This window comes from Oncorhynchus masou, chromosome 28 (genome assembly GCF_036934945.1).
Source record: "Oncorhynchus masou masou isolate Uvic2021 chromosome 28, UVic_Omas_1.1, whole genome shotgun sequence".
In the NCBI taxonomy this organism is placed as follows: Eukaryota; Metazoa; Chordata; class Actinopteri; order Salmoniformes; family Salmonidae; genus Oncorhynchus; species Oncorhynchus masou.
The window spans coordinates 62,797,399-62,824,266 of NC_088239.1; the positions used below are offsets into that span (position 1 = coordinate 62,797,399).

The window sequence follows — 26,868 nt, forward strand, 5'->3', positions numbered from 1 at the left end:
GAAATCTTTTTGTATCCAAATCCGGCTTTAAACTTCTTCACAACAGTATCTCGGACCTGCCTGGTGTGTTCCTTGTACTTCATGATGCTCTCTGCGCTTTTAAGGGACCTCTGAGACTATCACAGTGCAGGTGCATTTATACGGAGACTTGATTACACACAGGTGGATTGTATTTATCATCATTAGTCATTTAGGTCAACATTGGATCATTCAGAGATCCTCACTGAACTTCTGGAGAGAGTTTGCTGCACTGAAAGTAAAGGGGCTGAATAATTTTGCACGCCCAATATTTCAGTTTTTAATTTGTTAAAAAAGTTTGAAATATCCAATAAATGTTGTTCCACTTCATGATTGTGTCCCACTTGTTGTTGATTCTTCACAAACAAATACAGTTTTATATCTTTATGTTTGAAGCCTGAAATGTGGCAAAAGGTCGCAAAGTTCAAGGGGGCCGAATACTTTCGCAAGGCACTGTATGCCCACTTGGAAATTCTCCATCACAGGTGGTCGGTGGCACCTTAATTCGGGAAGACGGGCTCATAGCAATGGCTGGTACAGAATAATTGGATCGGTATCGAACAAATCAAACATATTTTCCATGTGGTTGATGCCATTGCATTCACTCCATTCCAGACATTATTATGAGCTGTCATCCCCTCAGCAGCCTCCTGTGTTAATGTATTGATTTCTTCTACTCAGTGGATTTCAGGGGGAAAATGGGAAATTCCTAGGATTCATCATATATGTCAGATCTTTAGTGGCACACCTGGGATGGAGACGAATGGTTATTTCTAATTGGGGTGATATCCCTCTGTCAGCGCCAGTCTCAGTCTGTTCTGGTAGCCTCCATGTCTCTGGAGCTGACAGCTCTCCACTCTACAGGCCATCCTGAGAGATCTATGGAGGCCAACCACTCACACAACTGCTCTAGGCATAGGTGCTACCCCCCCCCCCACCACACACACACACTCACACACACAAGGCCAAATCAAGCAGTAAGGTTCGTAAATCTATCCCAGACACAGGTATGTCTGTAGGCAATCTCAAACTGGCTGGGTCTTGCAGCAGGAGGTAGAAAAATTGGCTTTAAAATAACACCACAATGCTCAGGACTTCCCTGGTGAAAAGAGAAGTAAACATTGAATTGACACAAATTGGAAACCAGAAAATAATAGCAAGGAAAGTGTAGTGGAAATAGCCATAAGAATATGGCTGTTGAAAAAGATGTTATGTTATATATGAATATACAGAGCTGAAAGAAAATGGACATTACAAAAAAAACTAAAAAGTGCTGTCAGCTTTAAGGCTAGAGGACTCTGGACAGATTTACAGTACAGACATGATCAAAGAGGATGAATAACATGGAGTGAAATATTGAGTGGGAGAGTAATAGTAGGCCAACATTCCCACTTCCCAGTAGGAGAAATCCCTCAGAGTACGGGTCAGCTCTTATTCCCAACTCCAACCAACTGAAAAAGCCTCAAGTACAACTTCAGAATCAGAGGATTGCTGTAATAGTACTTTTAACATTTCAAGTTGATGTTTTCCTCCTGTTAACATTGCACTTACAAAATGACTGGGATTTTCACATTGTATCACAATTAAATTTCATTCAACATAGGCCTAGTAATAGGGAGGTGAACATTGCCATTTTCATTGGATAGTGCATAGTGCAATGAAACAGAACCTGCCAAGGTTGAACAAATCACATGTATTTATAAAGCCCTTCTTACATCAGCTGATGTCACAAAGTGCTGTACAGAAACCCAGCCTAAAACCCCAAACAGCAAGGAATGCAGGTGTATAAGCACAATGGCTAGGAAAAACTCCCTAGAAAGGCCAGGAAGAAACCTAGAGAGGAACCAGGCTATGAGGGGTGGCCAGTCCTCTTCTGGCTGTGCCGGGTGGAGATTATAACAGAACATGGCCAAGATGTTAAAATGTTCATAGATAACCAGCAGGGTCAAATAATAATAATCACAGTGGTTGTCGTGGGTGCAACAGGTCAGCACATCAGGAGTAAAAGTCAGTTGGCTTTTCATAGCCCGATCATTCAGAGTATCTCTACCACTCCCGCTGTCTCTAGAGAGTTGAAAACAGCAGGTCTGGGACTTGTAGCACATACGGTGAACAGGTCAGGGTTCCATAGAAAATCCATAACAAATCTCCCCAGTACTCAGTGTTGTAATGTTGAACAATAACTCAACCAAAGGGATAGTTTAGGTTAAACCAGCTCACTGATGACTGCTCTTCTGTCTAACCAACAAAAACCACTGTGAACCTCTTAGATCTAAAACCTCATAACCACAAGCAACATTCAGTGTGTTAATAATACACAAACATTAAACAAACTTCAAGACCTCTATAATCAAGCCGACCCGTTGCACAGTTATTAACATGAAATTGAACTCAATTAAAGCATTATCAAGGCCTTTGTAACAGTTATGCTAATGTATTCATTATGTGGATATTTCTCTCACATACCAAAGTGACTGAACATATCCTATCTAGGACATACACATCTCTGGCCCTGTCATGATGCCATATTGAGGACCTACTAAAGTGTGCTTAAGGACCACATTAATAATTCTACATCAATGGAACATAATCACACTACACCAACCCAATAGAAACATATGGGTGTTTTTACTTGAATGACTTTATTGTCCCCATGGGGAAATGTTGTTGCAGTATCATGTACACGTTTAAAGTGGCGTTTAAATACTGTAGACAAGAACATTCACAACAGTTACATACCAATAAAAGAGACTAGCCTGCTGGCTTTACAGGGTCGATAGGAACATTAGCCTAAGCTGTTAAGGAGGGGTATCACACCTGGCACAAATGATTGTCTAGTTCTGTTTTTCCTGCCAGGGTGCCCTATAACTGCCCTCAGAGGGGAGTAGTTCAAAGTCCGGGTGAGGTCCTACCTCTTTTCTCTTTGACTTTGGTATCCTTTGTCCCTCCAGACAAGCTCCAAGTAAATCCAGTAGCAGGCACCCAAGAACCAAGTACCATCCAAGATGGTAGTGCATGACTGCATCAGACATGGGGCTCTCTGCTCCCAGTAGATTCACAATACCCTCAGCCACACACACTCACTGTGAGGAGAGGCTGGTCCAACTCAAAGCAGACACACCCATAGCCCCAAACACCTAATGGATACACAACCCACACATTGTCACAAATCTTACACAGGGCAAAGTACAGCTCTAATCCTGGGTTGCTCCACGAAATGAGTGCCTTTTACTCATTTTTTAAGTAGAAATTGTGCACCAGTATTGCATTTAGAAAAGACCACATGGATAATTCAATAAATCAGATTTTTTATATTAATTTGCTAAAGTGCCAAAATTCAGCATTTGGACATTTGGTCCCTCTGTGCACCCTCTGACTTCAAGAGAGATTTTTACCCACTTAACCACAAATGTTAGGTTTTCACCATCATTGTAAAGCCCTAGTTATTATGTAGCTTTGACAAAGTAATCTCTGAAGATGATTATTTATTTCATGTGATTTGTTTTAAGGAAAAACAGCTGGCTGGCATTTTAAGGTCAACCCTGTTATGTGAACTGAACTCTCATTTTAATATGGTGAAACCATTAATTTCTTTATGATTCTTTCAAAAGAAACAAAGCACATCTAATAGTCAAATCTACTATTCTACTATTTTTTGGCCATTTTCATTTTTTTTGTTGCTGTGGTGGAACCCAGAGTGGGTCGAGCATAACACATCAACCATGTTACCCATAGATAGATAGGCTGGAAATGTTTGAAAAATTACACTTTTTTTGTGAAGCTTGTATTCAATTGCCCCTCCCTGATGCATATAAGGGAAATGTACGGCAGATTTAAGATTTAAGATGAAATCGTCAACCCTGGCACTTAATAGGTACCCTTGGCACTTAATATAGTCATTTTTTCACTTAACCTCTTGAAATGTATTAAGTTGAACATGTATGTGCTCTTTTTGACAAAATGTTGAAAATAGGTGAAACCAATTTTTTTTTTTTACCAAGTTACACATTTCAAAAGGCACTGAATTGGTGGAACGACCTTCCTACGTTCAGAATATCACGTATTATAGCAGACCTTACAGCAGCTACTTGCTTTACAGATTTCTGATCCTGCCCAACTTCTCGTGTGTGTGTGTGTGTGTGTGTGTGTGTGTGTGTGTGTGTGTGTGTGTGTGTGTGTGTGTGTGTGTGTGTGTGGTGTGTGAGAGAGAGTGTTAATGTTTGCTCGATGAGGGACACAAAAACCTCAACCTCAACCATGACCTACGATTTACAACCAGAATACATGGGATCTCATGCAATGCATGTGTTGTAAATGCTGAACGAAGCTTGTGTCGACAACATGACTCACTCTAACCAAGGCCTAACCAAGTTAGATTGAGGGTGAAAGTAAACATCTGATTATGGACATCCATTGGCACAACAATAGAAACAGCGGTTTCATGGACAACCAAGTGTCTCCAGTTGAGTGAATCCCCTAACAGACACAAAGCCAGAGCTGAGGGGAAGAAGATGAGACTCAGCATCAGATGTAACAAGAATCCCCACTGTTTTCAGACGTGTATGGCTCTGTCTGTTCGGCTCGGAAACGTGGATGGAGGTTCGAGGAGGAGGGAGGCCACAGAACCCACAAGGATGACATGCTCTGGAGCATAAAACTCTCCCCAAAACAGAGTTCCAGAAAAAAACACAGTTGAAAGCAGAAGATGGTAACATTTACTGGAGAATTTCAGAGGTTCAATTGAATTATATGGGGTGGAGGAAGACAAGACCTACAGCGCACTGAATCACAGGCCATAACATAGTGGGTCGTTCCCAAACACAGGAAGAATTTCTTCATGTATATGGGAACAAAGAAGAACCACACTAATGCAACTATAAGCTATTCTAAAGCATGAGAGGGGTTGAGTTGGAGTGACAGTCCCAGTTGGGGATTCTCTGAGACTGTGGGTGTATGAGTGTGGGGTCAGTGGTTCCCTTCTATCACATCCCAGCCTTCCCCACTAGCTAATAGCTTCCAGAGAGCTCCAATGTCTCCTATAGGATAGTATTCCCCATAAAACACTGGTCTGGTGCTGAGCTGTGGTTGAGTGGTAACACTTCCCGGTCTCCACTTACGATTCTGTGTTGGAGAGCAGGGTTCAATCCCTGAATCAACCCTTCTAACTTTCTCTCCTCTTGTCATTTCTACTATGTCTGAAGAAAGCTTGAATGAAAAAGAACATTGGTTGGAGGAACCAGTTTAATGTACTGCATTTTTGAGGGAGCGAGCACACAAGCGATTCGCTGCACCTTTAAAACCTGCAGTAAACGCTGTACATGCCGAATACAATTAGATTTTATTTAGCTATCCTACGAACCCACTCAACCTACTTTTGGGACTCCATGATACAGGTATGGTTGGGTGTGAGAGATAGAAAACAAAACAGAGCTGCCTCCTTCTCCACCTTTATCTCCCTTGCTCCTCCATCTCCACGTCCTCCCCCCCTTGCCCAAACACCTACTCCACTTTCTCTTCTCATCCATGACATATACACTATGAACACCCTTTGTCTCTGTCAAGGAGCCAGTCTAGAAGCATTCAGCCTATTGTTTATCACAAGGGTACCCACTGGGTACCCACTGGGTACCCACTACATTAAGTGCCTATTAAGTGCCACGGTTAACGATTTCATCTTAAATCTGTCATACATTTCCCTTGTGTGCATCAGGGAGGGGCAATTGAATACAAGCTTCACACACTAGTTGAATCAACATTGTTTCCACTTCATTTCAATGAAATTACCTTGATTTCTATGTCCAGTGGGTATATATTTCATAACTGAAACCTTTGGCTGTAGTATTAAATAAAACATTAACATTATACAGAATCTTCCTGACGAGGAAACAAACAGCGCATATAATTCAGAAGTCTAAAGACGTTTTACAACAAACAAAGTAGTTTATGAGTGGGGGTGAGTGACCTGTGGCTTGCTTCTTCCAACTCTCAAATAAATAGTGTCCAAGGGAGAGATGGGGTATGTCCCAAATGGCATCATATTTTGTATTTAGTGCACTATATATGGTAGGGATTATGATGCCATGGGATGCATCCGTGTGATCTCCAGCCTCCTAATTAACACAGGGTTCTGGGAACCTCCGGATCCCATCAAACTTAACCTGGATGGTGGATTGTTTAATCCTTTTATGAAAGAGTGAAGAAAGATGAAAGAGTGAAGAAAGATGAAAGAGTGAGTGAAAGATGTGTTCCCTTCTTTCTTTATATGAGAGCTCTTGATGCTGGATGGAGGTTTGCTCTGACTTGCTCTGGCTGCTGTGTCATCTATTCCTCAATAACAGGAGATCTATAGGGCATCACACAGAGGGCATCACACACATGGAATACACAGAGAAACAAAAATGGTTTTCCAGATATTGTGTTAGCCGCTCTAACACCCTTCCATTTAATGATCCTCAAACCATCCTTACTGAGGTTCCATTATAAGTGTCAAAAGATTACAACTCTGTCAGAATAATCAAAATGGGTCTATTGCCAATGACCGTCATCAATAACAACCCAGGTATGATGAGAATGGATATTACAGTGCTAACATGTAAAGTGCTTATCCAATGTCAAAACTCCCATATGTCTAGCCAGGCACACGTGTATAAGGGTGTGGATACATACATGTCTTTCAGTGTGTGTGCATGTGTGTTTGTTCGTGTGTGTGGTTTGTATGTGTGTGTATATATGTGTGTGTGTGTGTGTGTGTGTGTGTGTGTGTGTGTGTGTGTGTGTGTGTGTGTGTGTGTGAGCGTTCGCGTGTGTGCGTCTCATGTGTGTATACATCAGTGGAGGCTCCTCAGAGGCAGAAGGGGAGGACCATACTACTCAGTAAATTACAATTCTGAAACAAAACATTTTCTTATTTTTAGATTAAAATATACTAAATATACACACGTCACCAAATATCTGATTAAAATACACTGTTTTGCATGAAGGTCTACAGTAGCTTCAACAGCACCCTCTAGAGTAGCACCATAATGTAGCCGGAGGACAGCTATTTTGCTTCCTCCTCTGGGTACATAGACTTAAATTCAGAACCTAGGAGGCTTATGGTTCTCACTCCCTTGCATAGAGTAGTTGACTCAAAGAGAAAGAAAGACAATAGTTGAACAGTTTTTAACACATTAATTTCTTCAAAAATGAAGGAGAAGAAGCAGAGAGAGAGAAAGCATTTTTTGTTTTTGTTTTGTTTGTTACCTTTCACTTAAGCTTTCGGGTTTAAAAATGTATTGCCACCGGGGCCTGCCAGTGTAACTGGTAAACTGTTTGCTGTACACTGCAATGTGTGATAGTAAACCCAAAATCCAATCTGTGTTTACAAACGCGTTAGTTCTAGTTTGCTGACTATGAAGTTCATAGGGTGACAGCAATTTAGGCTGTGTGGCGGTTAGCGGTTAGCTAAAGGTGAGAGGAGAAGAGCACGAAGATGCGAGAAGGAATTATACAACGAGCAAGTGGTAATGCTGTATGTGGCTGCTATGAAAGTGAATTGTGTGTGTGTGATCAGGGATGTATTCATTCCTCCGATTCTGTTGCAAAACGTTTCTTAAATGGAAGCAAACAGAACGAAATGAAACACTTTGTTTTGCAACTGTTTGGACTAATGATTACACCCCAGATTAGCTAGATGTAGGTAAGAGTGTGCAATGCGGTATTGTATGTGTGTGTCACACAATGATTAGTCTAATTTGTCTCTCGACCGTTGCATCTACGTTATAAACGTTAATTTGTAGGCTAGGTTGTACCAACCTCATGATAGGTTTAGGGTACATTTGAGTAGCCTAAACCTATCGCTGTTATATTGAACTTGGTGAATGGAATATGAATGACAGTCATCCAATATCCTGTAATAGAAATAAAGCCGTGCACATACATTTAAAAAAAAAATCCTCCTTAACCTTAAACTGCACCAACCGCCACTGGTATCCTTGAACATGATAGCCCAAACAGCCCCTGTCTGAGAGTTGGCTGATCTTTCAGCACCAGAAAAGGGGTAGGTAGGGTGGAGATGTACAGATAATTACCCTTATTATATCACAGGCTTCATCATGACAGCTCCAATGCAGTGGTAAAGCAAAAGCAGACAACCACTTAATCATCCCATCTGAGGCCGAGGACAAGGAGAACAAAAGCAGCCAACAGATACACACTGTACTGTACACATTCAGCAGATCAAGGTCATATTCGTTAGTGCACATCAGTTCAAAACGTAGCAAAATGTTTTGCAACGGAAAAGGAAAACAAGCTTTTTTTATAATGGACAACGGCAGGTAGATCCCTCTCTGTTTCAATCCATTTTCTTCTGTTTGGTGCCTAATGAATTTGACCCAGCTCTGATCATCTCTGAGCTCTGAGGTGTGTTTGATTTATTATGTCAGGTTGGCAGAGCACCATACCATCCAGGAATAGGATCTACCGCGCTGACACACAGGTTACTCATCTACTAGTGCCAGCATCTACTGCTGCTGGCAATGGAACATTACCAAAGGTGCCTTCTGTCTGAACGATAAGGAGCTCTGTCTGTCAGCACTCCTACCCCGCTCCCAGTTGCTAGGCAACCGCACAAACCTGTCTGTGTTTTGTAACCTCATCCCATCGCCTTCTGAACTACAGGGGAAAAGAATGATTTGGAGGCGAACGTCAGGATCAGGAAAATGAGATTGAGGAAAAAAATGAAAAACCCTGGAAAGCGATCTCTGGTATGTATGACATGGGAGAATGTTGGTCTTGGCTGGCATTGCAGAGTTTTGGCCTGTAGCGTATGTACTGTATATGTCTTACAGATGAATAGGCAACAATGGACAGTCTCCATTTTTCTTTTTTTTCTCCACATTAATGCACATTCCTATACAAATCATCATATCCGGAAAGGCATGTGGTCATACTGATCCTGGCAGAGCATGATCTGTGACTAGAGATACCTTATAACTTGAGATAGCGTATACATGTAGATTCGAGATATTAGGCCAGAGGTAGTGTGGTGTGTGTGTGTGTGTGTTTGGTTTTACTATCCTTGTGGGGACTAGGAGTCTTCACAAGGATATTAAAACAAGGAAAATTCAGCAAGTGGAGACATTTTGCCAGTCCCCACAAGGAAAAGAGCTATTTTGGGATTAGGGTTAGGAGTTAAGGTTAGGGGTTAGGGATAGGTTTAGGGAAAATAGGATTTTGAATGGGAATCAATTGTTTGGTCCCCACAAGGATTGTAAACAATTGTGTTGTAGGTCTTTCCTAATATTACCTCTCTTTCCAGGTGCTCCCTCTGGCCAACTAACCAACTTGACTAGGCGTGTAAGAATTCACGAAAGCTTCCAGCATTTCACATGCATGGAAAAAATACTATAGTATCCTATGGTACAAATACTATTGTATTACTATATTTCTATACTATAATATTCACTGTAGTGTTTTTGCGGAAATTAGTGTAGTATTTTCTGTAGTGTTTTTGCAGACATGACTGCAGTATACTGTAGTACTTACTGTAGTGTTTTTGCAGAGATGACTGTAATATACTGTAGTATTTACTATTGTGTTTTTGCTTTATTATCTTTGACATAGAAGTGGAGTCTTTCTACTTGAGGAAACCTAATGGACAAATACTAAAAGAGCACACTTTCTATAACCTGTATGTAGATAGGACTGGAGTCTAAATGGATAGTTCAGAGCTTCTGCTCTTTTCTATAACCTGTAGGTAGGTAGGACAGGAGTCTAAATGGACAGTTCAGAGCTTCTGCTCTTTTCTATAACCTGTAGGTAGGTAGGACATGAGTCTAAATGGACAGTTCAGAGCTTCTGCTCTTTTCTATAACCTGTAGGTAGGTAGGACATGAGTCTAAATGGACAGTTCAGAGCTTCTGCTCTTTTCTATAGCCAAATATGGTCTATACTTGGCATGTAGGTTTCTCATTCATGGGTGGTGTATATGCAAATGAAATACTGTACTATAGTTTTTAAAAACTGTCGTGTTTTTGAGGACACTAGTGTTTTTGCGGATAATACTGTAGTATTTACTATAATATTCTACAGCATTCAAAAAATATATATAAGTACTACACCTGCTCGAGGGATACTACAGTGTGTAGTGTATTCTACAGTGTACTACAATATACTACATTAAGCACTACATAATCAATGGATACTACAGTGTGTAGTATAGTACAGTGGGTCCTCATTTAAAAGTTGAATCATACCGCAGCGCAGCTTGCGGGATATTGCGCAATGTTATGGCATGTTGGAGTGCATGACATCATAGTATTTTACCGTCAGCCATTGTTGTCATTGATGCTCGTTTGACCACCAGAGGGCATCTTTGAGGGTGTATTTATGAAGCATGTTGGTGCTTGCTTACTTTTCCATAAAATCCGAGGTCCATGCAGGCAAGGCGTTTTGATTGCTAAACCCTATCCGAAAGTGCGTATTCCACGGTTTTTAATTAACCTAGTTTTGCCAAGCAACACAAAATGTTTTACAGATGGTCTCTCTTTCAGAGTGAAACGGTGCTGAAATAGTTGACCACACTCCAGTTGACCACACACTTCAAATCCTATCATAACAATTGGATGACTTTGGGTGTTTCAGTATGCAACAATTTCATGCCATCAATTGCATTAGACTACTTTATTCCAATATTTGTGTTATTCAGTGATATTTATTCCCATAGTAATTCGTTCTGGATCCATCCAGATGTGGTTAGAAAACAGTGCATGTGGTGGGCTATGCAAAGAGATGGGTGAAGTGAAATGCTGTGCTAACGCGCATGAATACATTTAAAGACCCTAAACTCGGCAAGAGTCTATTGTCCTGCTAAACCATTTACACCTGTCCTACAGCCTTGTTGAGTACTTACAGTACGATGCACTTTCACTCCATTCTCCGCATGACTCTCTGCCACCAGATGCTTCCTTCTATTGTTGAGATCTATTCAGTAACATTCCACAGGTAAATGTAATAAATGAAACACATAGCTGTGGTCTGGAAAACATGTTAAACCTTTTGGGGGGGGTTTATTAATCTGTGTTTAGTAGCTGAGGCTTTATGGCTTCAACTTGTTCATTTAGCAGACATCACTTGCAGTAAACCATATATTTTATGAATATAACAGAATATAACATAACATTTTTAGTTTCTCTTAGAATAAAAACCTTATAGTGTAACAACAGTTGTAGTAAGTAATAGCTGCAGAGGAAGAGCAATTCTTACACTATTGTTCTAAATTCAATCACCCTCTTCTTCTTCATCCTCCTCATCATTCAGCTCATTAAAATTCAATTATAATACAATTTGTCACTCCCATTCAACAACTCAAAATCTTTTTTGCATGTGCTCCAAAGGGATAACTTGAAATAACATGATATAGGTTAATTGAATAATCAAAATACAAAAATGTTATTATTTATTATTGTCAGTCCACATATCAAGTGTAATTGTGCCATTGTATTAACCCAAGTTCTCTTTCAACTCCAGGACCACTTGCTAGCAGATGTTGTTGTTGCCTGATGCAGGACTCCAGTACCAGAGGAGACTATAGGACTGAAACATTCACACCTCCATTAATTTACAAAAAGATAGTCTAATAGCTTGGCTAGGTGTGAAAAATCCCCCAAATTGTGCCACAGTTTAGACTACCGATAGATCAGCTGTCAGGATTTGGCCAGGGTTGTTCCGGGTTTTGGTCACTAGATGCCCCCATTGTGCTTTTTGACCTTATGTTTCTTCCCTTGATTCCCATTATTATTTGCACCTGTGCCTCGTTTCCCCTGATTGTATTTAAACCCTTAGTTTCCCTCAGTTCTGTGCTCTGTGTTTGTATGTTAGCACCCAGCCCTAGTGTTCTGTGTATTCTTGTCGATTCCGGTGGATGCTCTTGTGGAATTCTGTTTTTGGTTTTTGAGTATCTCTTGAGGCTTTTTTGTGCTATACCTACCACCTTTTGGATTTGCCATTTTGTATTGAAGGACTTCTCCTTTTTACTTTATTAAATACACCATCTTAAGTACTGCTGTGTCTGCCTCATCTTCTGGGTTCTGCTGACTATTCGTGGCTCAGTTGGTTAAGTGACTGTTTCTCACTCCGGAGACCCAGGTTCGTAACCGGGTCCTGACATCAGCGTTATAATTCCTCCTTGTGATAGTGTGGCGCAATGACAGAAGGACGCAATTTACCACCATCCACCACAAACTGTTACGGCATAAGCTCAAAACTTTTAATTGAGGAACCACTGTATTCTATAGTATACTACAAGCGTCTATAGTAAGTACTACACATGATAAAGGGATACTACATTGTGTAGTATAGTATTTTACAGTATACTACAAAATGCTATAGTATGGACTACACATGCTTGAGGGATACCACAGTATACTACACAATTCTATATCAAATCAAAGTTTATTTGTCACGAGTGCCGAATACAGTGAAATGCTTACTTACAAGCCCAAATCAACAGCACAATTTTTAAGTAAAAAATAGGTAGTAGGTAAACAATAGATAAGTAAGGACTACGCATTATCAAGGGATACTACAGTGTGAGGTATAGTATACTACAACATTTGATAGGAAGTACTAAAGTATTCTAGTATTCTAGTAAACTGTAGTATTTTTTTATGTGGGCAGTCCGCCCTGCGGTGTGCTGAGCAATACTGACCCTCCCTCACACACCTGTGTCTGTGCCTGTATGCTGTGTCTATAATCCCAAGGGCACTCTTTCTCTCTCATGTCTGCCAGACTGTATTGTATTCAACTTAATCAGTAGCATAGGAAACTGACCTTACATTCTAAGGACTCTGACCAGTAGCATTTTAGCAATGACATTATACATTCCATGGTGGTAGTACAATATAGAGGGCTGCCAGTTGACGTACGACGCCTTCTGGCGGCCATGTTGGAAGTCCACCGCATCAATTATTTCAACAATAGCTGAGTGGCTACTCCAAGCTACATAGTAACAGTACCTAAAACTAGTTGATTCATCACCACGGTCAATTTCAGGGCAGTATTTGGCTGCTCTAACATGGCAGGAAAGACAACAGGAAAAACATATACAGATTACTAACAATCATGAAACACCGAGGAGATAAGACTCAAGAACTGTCAGAGAAGCAAAGAAACCTGACTCTGGTCTTCCAACATGGCACCTGGTGCGGTTGCTAGATGATTTGTGACACAACTGTAAGTTTGTTTTTTGTGCATGACCTATATGGATTAGAGTAAGAAAACACTTGGTTTCACTTAAAACATCAAGATCAGCTCTATTAGATCTATTAAACACTCCTGTACACACCAGGCTTCAGTAATAAAATCACAACACTTTTCTCTAGTTGCTTAAAATCCTTACCTGAATTACAAACGTCTGACAGTAGCTATTTCAGATGACGCTTAAAAAGATATCACTCAATGCCAAGTCAAAACAATAGGCTATACAAAGTCATGAAAATGCTAGCTGGGTAAAGTCATTTAAAAAGGCAAACGCTGCCAAGCTTATCTTTAAAGAGAATATTGTACAGTATGAAAGCAGTGACTTTACAAAGTCATGGAAAGTGTCAAATTAAGGATGGATGTTTTTTCCCACTTGTTTTTGGTCCTTAAAACCTGTTGATGCTCTGGGGGCGCTATTTCATTTTTGGATGAAAAACGTTCCCGTTTTAAACAAGATATTTTGTCACAAAAAGATGCTCGACCAAGATGAGACGGCATCCAGGAAAAGAGCAGGATTTTTGAGGCTCTGTTTTCCATTGTCTCCTTATATGGCTGTGAATGCGAGAGGAGTGAGTCAACCCTTTCTGTCGTTTCCCCAAGGTGTCTGCAGCATTGTGACGTATTTGTAGGCAGATCATTGGAAGATTGACCATAAGAGACCACATTTACCAGGTGTCCGCCCGGTGTCCTGCGCCGAAATTGGTGCGCAAAAGTCAGCTGCCAGTATTTTTCCATGGGATTCAGAGAGGAAAGCAAGCTTCCACGATGCTTCCACTAGCTTCCACTATGCTAGCTTTGCATACTCTTACACAAATTAGTCAATTTCTATGGTTCAAAAGCATATTTTGAAAATCTGAGATGACAGTGTTGTTAAGAAAAGGCTAAGCTTGAGAGCAGACGCATTATTTTCATTATTTCATCGTTAACGTTGCGTTATGCTAATGAGCCTGAGGCTTTAGTCACGATCCCGGATCCGGGATGGGGAGTTCCAAGAGGTTTTAACTTGACAGTTGAAAGAAATCATTTAGAACGTTTTATAAAAGTCTACCCAAGAGATTGGAGGGGAAAACACAGTTTGGTTGTTATTGTGGAATATTTCTGAACCGCAGGCCCGTGTCCATGTTTCTCTCTAAAAGATGTAGTCTTAGGAACACAGTGTTAGTTGGATCTTAACTATTTCTAAAACCAAATGGCTTCCGGGCTGTTGGAAGCACACATTACACGCACAAACACGCAAACATTGTCATGCAACATCAAGCAGAAATGGTGAGCATTAAGACATAGCATCTCCATTTGGGACTAACACAATAGTATAGTTGTTAATAACACAAATGGGAAATTCAGTGCAGTCCAATTCTCAAACTGACATTTGCTGGTGTTGAGAGTTCTGGACCTTGGGTTATGAAGGTTCAAAACCATCAGCTAATGTTAAAACCCATTGCTTTGACTTTAGTAATGATGTCTTTACCTAAGGACTCTGACATCCAGAAGTGTTTCATATCTTTGGGGTGCATTGTGGGAGTTGATGATTAACTACTCAAGTGGCATGGCACTACATGGAGCACCTGTCAAGGGAGTTGAGGTCTCAGACGGAATATGCATCAAAATCAGGAACAGCAACAACAGACCCCAACAATCACAGACTACAGAGGCCTCGGCTTCAAAGAGCAGAGAGAGCAGACCTCAAAGAAAAACACATTCAGGTTATGTGGGCTGTATCTCAAGTGACACCCTATTCCCTACATAGTGCACTACTTTTGACAAGCGCTCTGTGGCCATAAGGCTCAAGACAAAACTAGTGTACTATACTGAATAGTGCCAGTTGGTAGTGGGACTCAGTCTGTTTCAGGTCTCAGGACTGGAGCCTTCATCACGCACTGCCTAAGAAGTTCCTTTCCATCTAGTAGAGCCAACAGAGCAGAGGAACTGTAGTGGATGTAGTTGGTATCGTAACACTGTGCTGCTGACATTAGTTAGTGCTGGGTGGGTGGACACAGGGCATGGCATGATATAAAATGTTTTAAAACTTTATTCTCATAAGTAGGTTTCCATCCAATTGGAATATTCTAAAATCGGCATAAAAACAATATGCACATTTTCCCACCAGAGATGTGTTTCCATCAAATTGAGTTGTGGATAAAAGACTGTGCATGATGTTGTAGTGCACATAAAATACCTTTTACATACCAGTTAAATGGGTTTCCATCGCATTTTCAACTCTGATGGTTTTCTCACACAAGATGTCGCATTATATAGTGAGTGTGCCCACTCTGGTATTTACACGTGCGCTCTAGCCAACAGCTCGTAGATTCAGTACGGGAATAGTCTACATGATGAGATCATTATTATGGATGATTTATATTTGTCAAATGGCAGCCAAGCATTGATGATCATGTCACCAGAATAAGACCCTCCATATTGAAAACGAGCATCAAGCTCATCTTGCACTTTCACCACCCTGTGAAGTTTATCTTAACTTATTTCATCTGTAGCCTAATAACCTGCATGCTTCCCTGACGAGTCGTAGTGGGAGGACCACACAACATGCCATCACGTGACTTAGTTTACTTCGATTTGATGGTTATTTATCAATATTTGCATGTAAAAGCGTTTCCCACCGGCATTTCTCGCATTATTCATTTTACCGAAATAAAATGATCCCACCTCGTATAACGTATTTTGTTTTGTCGACATTGGGGAAAGTATACCAACAAATGTTCTGTTTCCATCAGGCCTGTCATTATATTTTTTATCTGTTGTACTTTAATTGTATAAAAAGGTTGGCTGGAAAACTTGTTCAAGAGGAAGATAACAGTCACTCCCTTATCCATGTGTAAAGACTTCCAGATGAAATGTATCCGTACATACATTTGCATATAGTGCAAAATTCTGAGTTAAATCTTGCCGTGCTTTTACAATTGTGTATAAAAACATTGACTGTGTTTCCATATCAGTTTATAATGCTGCCAAATACGACCATCATTTCAGGAATACGTTTATTTATTATAGGAAACTAAACACAACTGAGGCTTTACACCTTAAAAACAGCATCAAGGTATATCAAGATATATATATATATATATATCATGATAAGTAATATTATCACATAGTCGTGATATAATTCTCAGGCTCCAAGTGAAAATAATTGAGGAAGTTTGTGTATGTAAGATTAATTAGTGAGATAAGAGCTTATTATGTGCCCATATATATTCACATTTAATTTGCCCCCCTGAGGCGTTTGCTATTCATCATAATATTACGATCTAAGTGTGCTTACAATCTCAAAATACACACACACACACACACACACACACACACACACACACACACACACACACACACACACACACACACACACGGTCAGCCAAAGGGTTGGTTGGGGTCTCAGGTCCACAATGCTAATTAATCATAGTCCTCCCTGTTTATGATGGAACAAAACAGAACAGATCAGTGGTGTTTTATATTGGGACTAATGAAAAACCAGGGCCGGTCCCTTCTCTGTTGTCTGCATGTCACTGGCTGTGGCTGCAATTGGGGACTATTCTAGATTATACAATGGGTGGGTCTAATCCTGAATGCTGATTGGTTAAAAGCGCATTCCAGCCGGTGTCTATTCGACAAATTACCAAGGGCTAAATCACACATTATCACTTAAATCTACACCTTGCGGCCTATACTGCTGGTCAGTTTCCTTGATTAAACCAGCAGTACGCATCACGTTAATGCAACAAGGAGTCCATCCTGTGCCAAACCAATCTGTGAATCCAGTCAAAGGGCTGTTTCTGTCTCAATCATGGCAGGTAGAAACAGAGCACAGGGCATATGTCACGTCCCCCTTTACAAGAGAGGTTTCTTACCCCAAGGGTTTTTTCCTGGTTAAATAAAGAACAATTACATTCAGCTAGACTTGGGATTCCCCTTGAATCAGATAGACCTTTATACTCACAGTCTTCCCCACTTGCACATCCAAGAAAGAGGAGTCCTTGGATCTCTCTAGCAGGTCCACCAGGTCATTTGAGGACAGCAGGAGCTTCTGGGTGGTAAGAGAGGGAATTAAAACAATCCAGAGCAAAACTAATGAACAAGAAAAGCCCTGGTTACGTCTCCAATTGCATTTATAGTGCACTACTTTTGACTAGAGATCATAGGGTGTGATTTGGGAAGCAACCACTCGGAGTAATGAAATTTACCAGAATGGATCAAACCACAAGAGGAGTGCCAGTCTTGTTGATTCTCTATTGGTAGCTATGATCACAGGGTGCTGTACTGTACAGGGAGTCTGTCGACAGGGTCTTAACTCCTGGAGTCTGTGTGTCTGGTCTGCACACAGCACTCTGACAGGCACCTGGCCCTTTTATCTCCAGCACACTACAGTACTTCGACCATAAACACAGAGCCCCTGTGCCAGGGCTTTTCATTCTATGCACTTGTATATAGTACTCATAAGACTATCATTTGTACCATTTGGAGTCAATGCAGTGGCACAAACCACTAGAACATGACCTCAATCCTTCCTAAACGTCCCCCCCTCTCCCTCTCTTTATGTTGTATAACCATTATTTTGGGTCAGCATAACATTGTTTGAATGTTTTTCTGTGTCATTTAAACATTGTCTAAACGTTAGTTTGGATCAGTCTGATGTTGTTGTGAGCTGCAGCGTACCTCGAGGGCGTGGTTGGTACGTGGGGAGCGGGGGGACTTGAACCCGGCCCCCCCACACTGGGCAGGGTGAAGAGTGCAGTGATGGTGGCCGGCATCTGTGTCGCCCATCAGGAACGTCAGCTGTCGGAATTGGCCCTGTGGAGACAGAGCCGTCAAACACACTCACCTGACCCCCAAAGGTCACGAGAGGTCACTATGTTCAGACGGAATCCCCAGAGGACCCTTCCTCCGTCAGGGCCTCTGAGACACTGAGACAAATATGATGGACAGACAGACTTTAGAGACCTCTACATACATTTATCTACACCAGCTAGCGTTCTACTCCCCAAGCTATGTTTACGTGTGTGTGAGGTCCTGTGTGTGTGATTAAATGTTAAGTATTTTATGTAAACAAAGATCGCTCCCTTTGCAGCAGACAAAGAACACCAGACATCATTTTTCTTTTTTGAAGAATAAAAACGTGTTACAGTATAAAATGCAAATGAATCTGTGCTTTAGCTATAGACTCAGACCCTGCATTCCTTAACTGTTTACACATCAAACCTTTAATGATGATAACATATGGCTTATAATTAGTGCCAAACTAAACAAATAACTTTATTGTGTGAAATATGGACGAAATAATTGTTAGAAGCTAAATAAAATTGAGAGAGAGAGAGAAAGAAATACAGCACACAGTAGGCATACTGTTTCCCCACCTCTCTCTTTTTGGTCCTAATGTGTCATGATTAAACCCGTGTGTCCAAATGAAGCATGGCTTAATGAATACATGTATGTATACATCTGAGTGTCTGAGTGTGTTGGGTAGGGTCCTGGTAGGGCACTGGTCTCGCTAAGGCTCTCTGTCTAAAGCTCATGGTGCATTAAAGGGACAGTTCACCGAAATTACAGAATATATTGGTTTCCTTGTCCTGTAAGTAGTCTATGGACAAGGTAATATGCAGCCCATGCTTTGGTTTTGTAAGTCATTTTGGAATCTAGGTGAACTATCCGTTTAACTTTTCAATCCACTAAACAGTAACACTCACTGTCACAACCTTCATCATCCATCCTTATCTCATCTTCTAAAATCAATTACATCCTCTTCTGACATGCCAGTGGATTCAAGGGCATTCCTGTCTGTCTGTCTGTCTGTCTGTCTGTCTGTCTGTCTGTCTGTCTGTCTGTCTCAGAGCTCTGTCTTTCAGTAGACTAATGCTCTTGTAGTATGGGATGGGTGCACAGAGATACAGTGACAAGGTCCTGAGGCCCATTGTCATGCCATTCATCCGCCGCCATCCCCTCATGTTTCAGCATAATACACGGCCCCATGTCACAAGGATCCGTACACAATTCCTGAAAGCTGAAAATGTCCCAGTTCTTCCATGGTCTGAATAGTCACCAGACATCTCAACCATGGGATGCTCTGGATCAACGTGTATGACAGTGTGTTCCAGTTCCCGCCAATATCCAGCAACTTCGCAAAGCCATTGACAAGTAGTGAGATAACATTCCACAGGCCACAATCAACAGCCTGATCCACTCTACCGAAGGAGATGTGTCGCGCTGCATGAGGCAAATGGTGGTCACACCAAATACTGACTGGTTTTCCGTTTTCACGCCTCTACCTTTTAAAAAAAGGTACTGTATCTGTGACTAAGAGATGTACAGTTGAAGTCGGAAGTTTACATACACTTAGGTTGGAGTCATTAAAATTTGTTTTTCAACCAGTCCACAAATTTCTTGTTAAAAAACTATAGTTTTGGGAAGTCGGTTAGGACATCTACTTTGTGCATGACACAAGTTATTTTTCCAACAATTGTTTACAGACAGATAATTTCACTTATAATTCACAGTATCACAGTTTCAGTGGGTCAGAAGTTTACATACACTAAGTTGACTGTGCCTTTAAACAGCTTGGAAAATTCCAGAAAATGATGTCATGGCTTAAGAAGCTTCTGATAGGCTAATTGACATTATTTGGTATGAAAGGTTCTATATCCACAGTAAAAGGACAAAGATCGTACATTTTGGAGAAATGTCCTCTGGTCTGATGGAACAAAAATAGAACTGTTTGGCCATAATGACCATCGTTATGGTTGGAGGAAAAAGGGGGAGGCTTGCAAGCCGAAGAACACCATCCCAACCATGAAGCACGGGGGTGGCAGTATCATGTTGTGAGGGTGCTTTCTGTAGGAGGGACTGGTGCACTTCACAAAATAGATGACAGCATGGAGGAAGAACAATTATGTGGATATATTGAAGCAACATGTCAAGACACCAGTCAGGAAGTTAAAGCCTGGTCGCAAATGGGTCTTCCAAATGGACAATGACACCAAGCATACTTCCGAAGTTGTGGCAAAAGGCTTTAAGGGCAACAAAGTCAAGGGATTGGAGTGGCCATCACAAATCCCTGACCTCAATCCCATAGAAAATTTGTGGGCAGAACTGAAAAAGCGTGTGCGAGCAAGGAGGCCTACAAACCTGACTCTGTTACACCAGGTCTGTCAGGAGGAATGGAAGGCTGCCCGAAACATTTGACCCAAGTTAAACAATTTAAAGACAATGCTACCAAATACTAATTGAGTGTATGTAAACTGCTGACCCACTGGGAATGTGATGAAAGAAGTAAAAGCTGAAATAAATCATTCTCTCTACTATTATTCTGACGTTTCACATTCTTAAAATAAAGTGGTGATCCTAACTGACCTAAGATTGGGAATTTTTACTAGGATTAAATGTCAGGATTTGTGGAAAAACTGAGTTTAAATGTATTTGTCTAAGGTGTATGTAAATTTCCAACTTCAACTGTATCTGTATTCCCAGTCATGTGAAATCCATAGATTAGGCCCTTATGCATTTATTTACATTGACTGATTTCCTTATATGAACTGTAACTCTTCTAAAGTAAAATCTTCTAAATTGTTGCATGTTGCGATTATATATATTTTTCAGTATATATATTCACAGGGCTAAAGGAACTGTCTGCACAAATGCCTACCTTTCCTCTGTGGAGGAACAACAAACCAATTAAAACTGGTTTTAAAGCCTGCTTAACCTTCACGAAAAACCCATTAGCAAAGGCCTCATCTATATCAGTCTTTATTGTGCTGTAACTGCAGAGAAAGGAAATGGATCAACTGACAATAAATAAATAAAACACAGACAGGGCAAGGTGTTTTCCTCCCCTAGTTGTCCTGAAGTGGATGACCATTAAGGTGAACATTGAAGGGGTGCTAAAGTTCCAGTAATGAAGAACCTAGCGGGAGAAGAATGTTACCACCTCAGAGAGAGGAAGCTCAATCCTCTGAGGGGTTGTCATAAAGACCTGTCGCTGTGGGAGAGAAGGCGATGGAGAATCAATCTTGGCTGGACTGAGCTGAGCACAAAGCCAGATGCTGCCTGCTGTCTGTCCCATTCTGCTCTCCTCTCGCCCCCCCCTGCACTCTGCACTGATACTGTACGCTCTAACACGCATCCTTCATAAATACTGGCTCTGGCTGCTGGCTTCCGCTATGGACAGCACAGGGATGTCTTCATGTGTCTTGGGGAATGGGGGCAGTTGGTGGGGTCAGGGCAATGGGAGGAGCCCCCATCCCAACTCACCCCCCTAAACCTCCCTTACAGGTTGGGTAGGGGGATAGCTAGACCATTGGGTTCCTATACAGTGTGCTTATTCACAGTGTTTTTTTGGCTACAAGATTTGACAGTACCTACATCCTGCAGACCGTTACTGATCTTCTATGATAAATTACCCACCATTCAACAGAAAGGGCACTCAGTTATTGAGTCATTCTGAACAGCAGGAGATGAAGCTGTATAGCCTATGTTGCATAATGTGTTGCTGGTATGTTGCATGATGATTTAGGCAGATACATCCTCTTGTATGGAAACATGCAGGAAAAGGGAGGAGGAGTGGAGAGAGTAGAGGAAAGGAAAGGAAAGGAGAAAAGGGGAGAACAGAGGAGAGAAGAGGAGAGAAGAGGAGAGGAGAGAAAAGGAGAGGAGGAGACGACAGAGGAAAAGAGAATGGAACTGGAGAGGAGGAAAAAGAAGAGAAAGCAGAGGAACTAAAGAGGTGGAACAGTAAGTCCAGTACTTACCTCAAAGGGTGTCTCGAAGCCCTCTATGATCCCTCCCAACAATAGTAGGCCTTCAGATGTGATGCCCATACCCTGGTACACCCAGTCCACACTCTCCACCAGGGCACAGTCCACATACAGCGCCAGCCTAACAGATGATACACTCACAGCTACGTGGTGCCACTGGCCGTCAGACAGACCACTGACCGGGAACCTGGGAATCGGGTCAAAACAATGTAATGGGTGATGTCATACAGTATGGCAAACATGATTGAGAAGGAAGTGCATGTCTCTGTTATTTGCTGTTTTGGCAATAATGTGAAGTGTGTGGTGCACGTTTGCCCTCTAAAAGCTTCACTTCCAAGACAGTGTTGAGATTCAAATATAGTCACACCTCAAATATCAGCTATAAATCTCATGCACTATACAAGAACCAAGGCAACAAAATGACTCTGTCCATCTTCTGGCCAAGTCTTTTGTCTGTCTAACAGTGATGTATTGCTTAAAATCCACTGTGGCTTAAGAAGAGAGGAACAAGCAACCTGCCAGTAGGCTTTAGAAAAACAGCCCTTGAATCGTTTCAACCTCAGTCAACATATACACGCACACGATTTTGCAACTGGGCCCTTTTGTCATGTCTTATTTAGAAAAAATATTTAGTTTCTTGAAAAATACTTTTAGCAACATAAATACTTTTCTCATTTTAGCAGGAACCAAACTGGTATTGGCTGTGACCATTTTATTCAACAATACATTGAATTTACTCCATTGTCCCAAAACAGTTTCTGCACAAAGCGTTTACATCACATCATAAAACATTACATTTTAGTTTAAAACTGAATCACAAACAAAATGAGTTTGGGGATTATGTGGTTTACCTGATTTATTTAGAAAATATGATTTTAATTCCTTATTGAATACATATGTCTGTTTGTTTCCTGTGCTTGTAAACCTGCACTGAGGCTACCATAAACAATATAATTACTTGTTGAAATTGTTATGTATTTAATATTTTTAAGTAGTTATATTGAGAATAAGTAAGTGCATTTGTGTAGATTGTGGTGGTAATTACTGTGTAATGACGGGGTAATGGTCAAATGCATTGCTACAAAAGATGAAGTGATAAGCAGTACTGAGCCGGGAGTGATATACCCCATTTTACACTTTATGGTGGTAATAACCTGGAAATCTTCATTACAGACGGTAAGGACACAAAATAAAATATTATCTTGACAAATTCAAATGTACTTTTCTTGGAGGTAGAGATATAATATCACAAACTCTCTACCTCATATCCATGTTCACCACTGTCACTTCCCAGTTCTTGTGTGAATTGATTTGTAAAATGTTGATTATTACTACAATTGATCACTTTATTCAGTGTGATGGTGATGACGTAAAACTGTGGGACAACTGTATTTCGTAAAACAAAATATATATTTAGTGCTTATGAACATATCAAAGTACCTAACTTTAATTTATTTTACTTTTTTTAAACAGCTGCATTAACTATTTTCAAATTATCAAATTGCTTCGTATTGAAATACATAGCAGTAGATCAAAAGTCAGGGTGTGGGACAACTGCCTTGTCAATTCAAAACAGTGAAATACAGAAATAAAATGCTTTCGAAAATTAACAATAAAACATATATTTGAAAAATTAAAACAAAAGTTTAAGGTTAATTTGTGACAACTTAACATAGGTAATAGATTAAAACCAATTATTATTATTGTTTTTAAATTGCATCTACCCGAGAGACAAAATAAAACTGTATTTGCAAAATCGCCACAGACGGGCAGATAGACATTCTCAGACAAACAGACTCACTCGTAGTGGCGCTGTTGCGTGCTGATGAAGGTGAGTGTGTATGCGCTGATGCGTAGTTGCAGCAGGATGTGGCTGTCATGGCTGAGCAGGGTGAGCACGCTGCGTTCATCTCGCTGTGGGCTTCGCAACTGCACCAACAGGCTGAACTCATCTGCAAACCTGTACAACACAATGCCGGTACACAGTGTCAGTCTCAGTATGTACAGTCCTGGCAAAAAGTTTTGAGAATGACACAAATATTAATTTTCACAAGGTCTGCTGCCTCAGTTTGTATGATAGCAATTTGCATAAACTCCAGAATGTTATGAAGAGGGATCAGATGAATAGCAATTAATTGCAAAGTCCCTCTTGCCATGCAAATGAACTGAATCCCTAAAAAACATTTCCACTGTATTTCAGCCCTGCCACAAAAGGACCAGCTGACATCATGTCAGTGATTCTTTCTTTAACACTGGTGTGAGTGTTGACTAGGACCAGGCTGGAGATCACTCTGTCATGCTGATTGAGTTCGAATAACAGACTGGAAGCTTCAAAAGGAGGGTGGTGCTTGGAATCATTGTTCTTCCTCTGTCATCCATGGTTACCTGCAAGGAAACACGTGCCGTCATCATTGCTTTGCACAAAAAGAGCTTCACAGGCAAGGATATTGCTGCCAGTAAGATTGTACCTAAATCAACCATTTATCGGATCATCAAGAACTTCAAGGAGAGCGGTTCAATTGTTGTGAAGAAGGCTTCGGGGTGCCCAAGAAAGTCCAGCAAGCGCAAGGACCATCTCCTAAAGTTGATTCAGCTGCGGGATTGGGGCACCACCAGTACAGAGCTTGCTCAGGAATGGCAGCAGGCAGGTGTGAGTGCATCTGCACGCACAGTGAGGCGAAGACTTTTGGAGGATGGCCTGGTGTTAAGGGCAGCAAAGAAGCCACTTCTCTCCAGGAAAAACATCAGGGACAGACTGGTATTCTGCTAAAGGTACAGGGATTGGACTGCTGAGGACTGGGGTAGAGTCATTTTCTCTGATGAATCCCTTTCCGATTGTTTGGGGCATCTGGAAAAAAGCTTGTCCGGAGAAGACAAGGTGAACGCTACCATCAGTCCTGTGTCATGCCAACAGTAAAGCATCCTGAGACCATTCATGTGTGGGGTTGCTTCTCAGCCAAGGGAGTTGGCTCACTCACAATTTTGCATAAGAACACAGCCATGAATAAAGAATGGTAGCAACACATCCTCCGATAGCAACTTCTTTCAACCATCCAGGAACAGTTAGGTGAAGAAAAATGCCTTTTCCAGCAGGGGGCAGGGCTATCGACGTTAAGGCTAATCTGAAGATGGTGCTGGCTAAAGCTAAAACTGGCGAGTGTAGAGAGTATAGATATATTGTTATCCACGTCGGCACCAACGACGTTAGGACGAAACCGTCAGAGGTCACCAAGCGCAACATAGCTTCAGCGTGTAAATCAGCTAGAAAGATGTGTTGGCATCAAGTAATTGTCTCTGGCCCCCTCCCAGTTAGGGGGAGTGATGAGCTCTACAGCAGAGTCTCACAACACAATCGCTGGTTGAAAACTGTTTTCTGCCCCTCCCAAAAGATAGAATCTGTAGATAATTGGTCCTCTTTCTGGGACTCACCCACAAACAGGACCAAGCCTGGCCTGCTGAGGAGTGACAGACTCCATCCGAGCTGGAGGGGTTCTCTCATCTTATCTACCAACATAGACAGGGCTCTAACTCCACAATGAAATAGGGTGCAGTTAGCCAGCCTGCCAGCTTAGTGGAGTCTGCCACTAGCACAGTCAGTGTAGTCGCTCGGCTATCCCCATTGTGTCCGTGTCTGTGCCTCAACCTAGGTTGGACAAAACTAAACATGGTGGTGTTCGCCTTAGCAATCTCACTAGAATTAATACCTCTTCCATTCCTGCCATTATTGAAAGAGATAGTGATACCTCACATCTCAAAATAGGGCTACTAAATGTTAGATCCCTCATTTCAAAGGCATTTATAGTCAATGAACTAATCACTGATCATAATCTTTATGTGATTGGCCTGACTGAAACATGGCTTAAGCCTGATGAATTTACTGTGTTAAATGAGGCCTCCCCTCCTGGTTACACTAGTGACTATATCCCCCGTGCATCCCGCAAAAGCAGAGGTGTTGTTAACATTTACGATAGCAAATTTCAATTCACAAAAAAAATACGAGGTTTTCGTCTTTTGAGCTTCTAGTCATGAAATCTATGCAGCCTACTCAATCACTTTTTACAGCTACTGTTTACAGGTCTCCTGGGCCATATACAGTGTTCCTCACTGAGTTCCCTGAATTCCTATCGGACCTTGCAGTCATAGCAGATAATATTCACATTTTTGGTGATTTTAATATTCACATGGAAAAGTCCACAGACCAACTCCAAAAGGCTTTTGGAGCCATCATCCAAACCCACAGTGGGTTTTGTCCAACATGTCTCTGGACCTACTCACTGTCACAGTCATACTCTGGACCTAGTTTTGTCCCATGGAATAAATGTTGTGGATCTTAATGTTTTTCCTCATAATCCTGGACTATCGGCACACCATTTTATTACGTTTGCAATCGCAACAAATAATCTGCTCAGACCCCAACCAAGGAGCATCAAAAGTCGTGCTTAAATTCTCAGACAACCCAACGATTCCTTGATGCCCTTCCAGACTCCCTCTGCTTACCCAAGGACGTCAGAGGACAAAACTCAGTTCACCACCTAACTGAGGAACTCAATTTAACTTTGCACAATACCCTAGATGCAGTTGCACCCCTAAAAACTAAAAAGCAGCATTCCCCAAGAGAGGATGGCTTTCACTTCAGCAGTAATAAATAAATAGATTTCTTTGAGGAAAAGATCATGAACATTATAAAGCAAATTCCTATTTAAATCTGCGTGTTCCTCCAAAGCTCAGTTGTCCTGAGTCTGCACAACACTGCCAGGACCTAGGATCAAGAGAGACTCTCAAGTGTTTTAGTACTATATCTCTTGACACAATGATGAAAATAATTATGGCCTCTAAACCTTCAAGCTGCATACTGGACCCT

The 26,868-nt window shown here is 41.2% G+C and overlaps 1 protein-coding gene across 1 annotated transcript in view; it reads right to left on the reverse strand.

The window, feature by feature from the left end:
* Window positions 1-24,237, reverse strand: part of LOC135517035 (collagen alpha-2(I) chain-like) — a 93,652-nt gene extending 69,415 nt beyond the window's left edge. The window contains exons 1-6 of the mRNA XM_064941065.1: window positions 24,233-24,237; window positions 23,809-23,967; window positions 22,002-22,194; window positions 17,920-18,054; window positions 17,204-17,290; window positions 3,103-3,155 (exon numbers count right to left, since the gene is read on the reverse strand). Of these exons, the coding sequence (XP_064797137.1) occupies window positions 3,103-3,155; window positions 17,204-17,290; window positions 17,920-18,054; window positions 22,002-22,194; window positions 23,809-23,967; window positions 24,233-24,237 (632 nt within the window). The remainder of the gene's footprint in view (window positions 1-3,102; window positions 3,156-17,203; window positions 17,291-17,919; window positions 18,055-22,001; window positions 22,195-23,808; window positions 23,968-24,232) is intronic.
* Window positions 24,238-26,868: the final 2,631 nt, after the last annotated feature.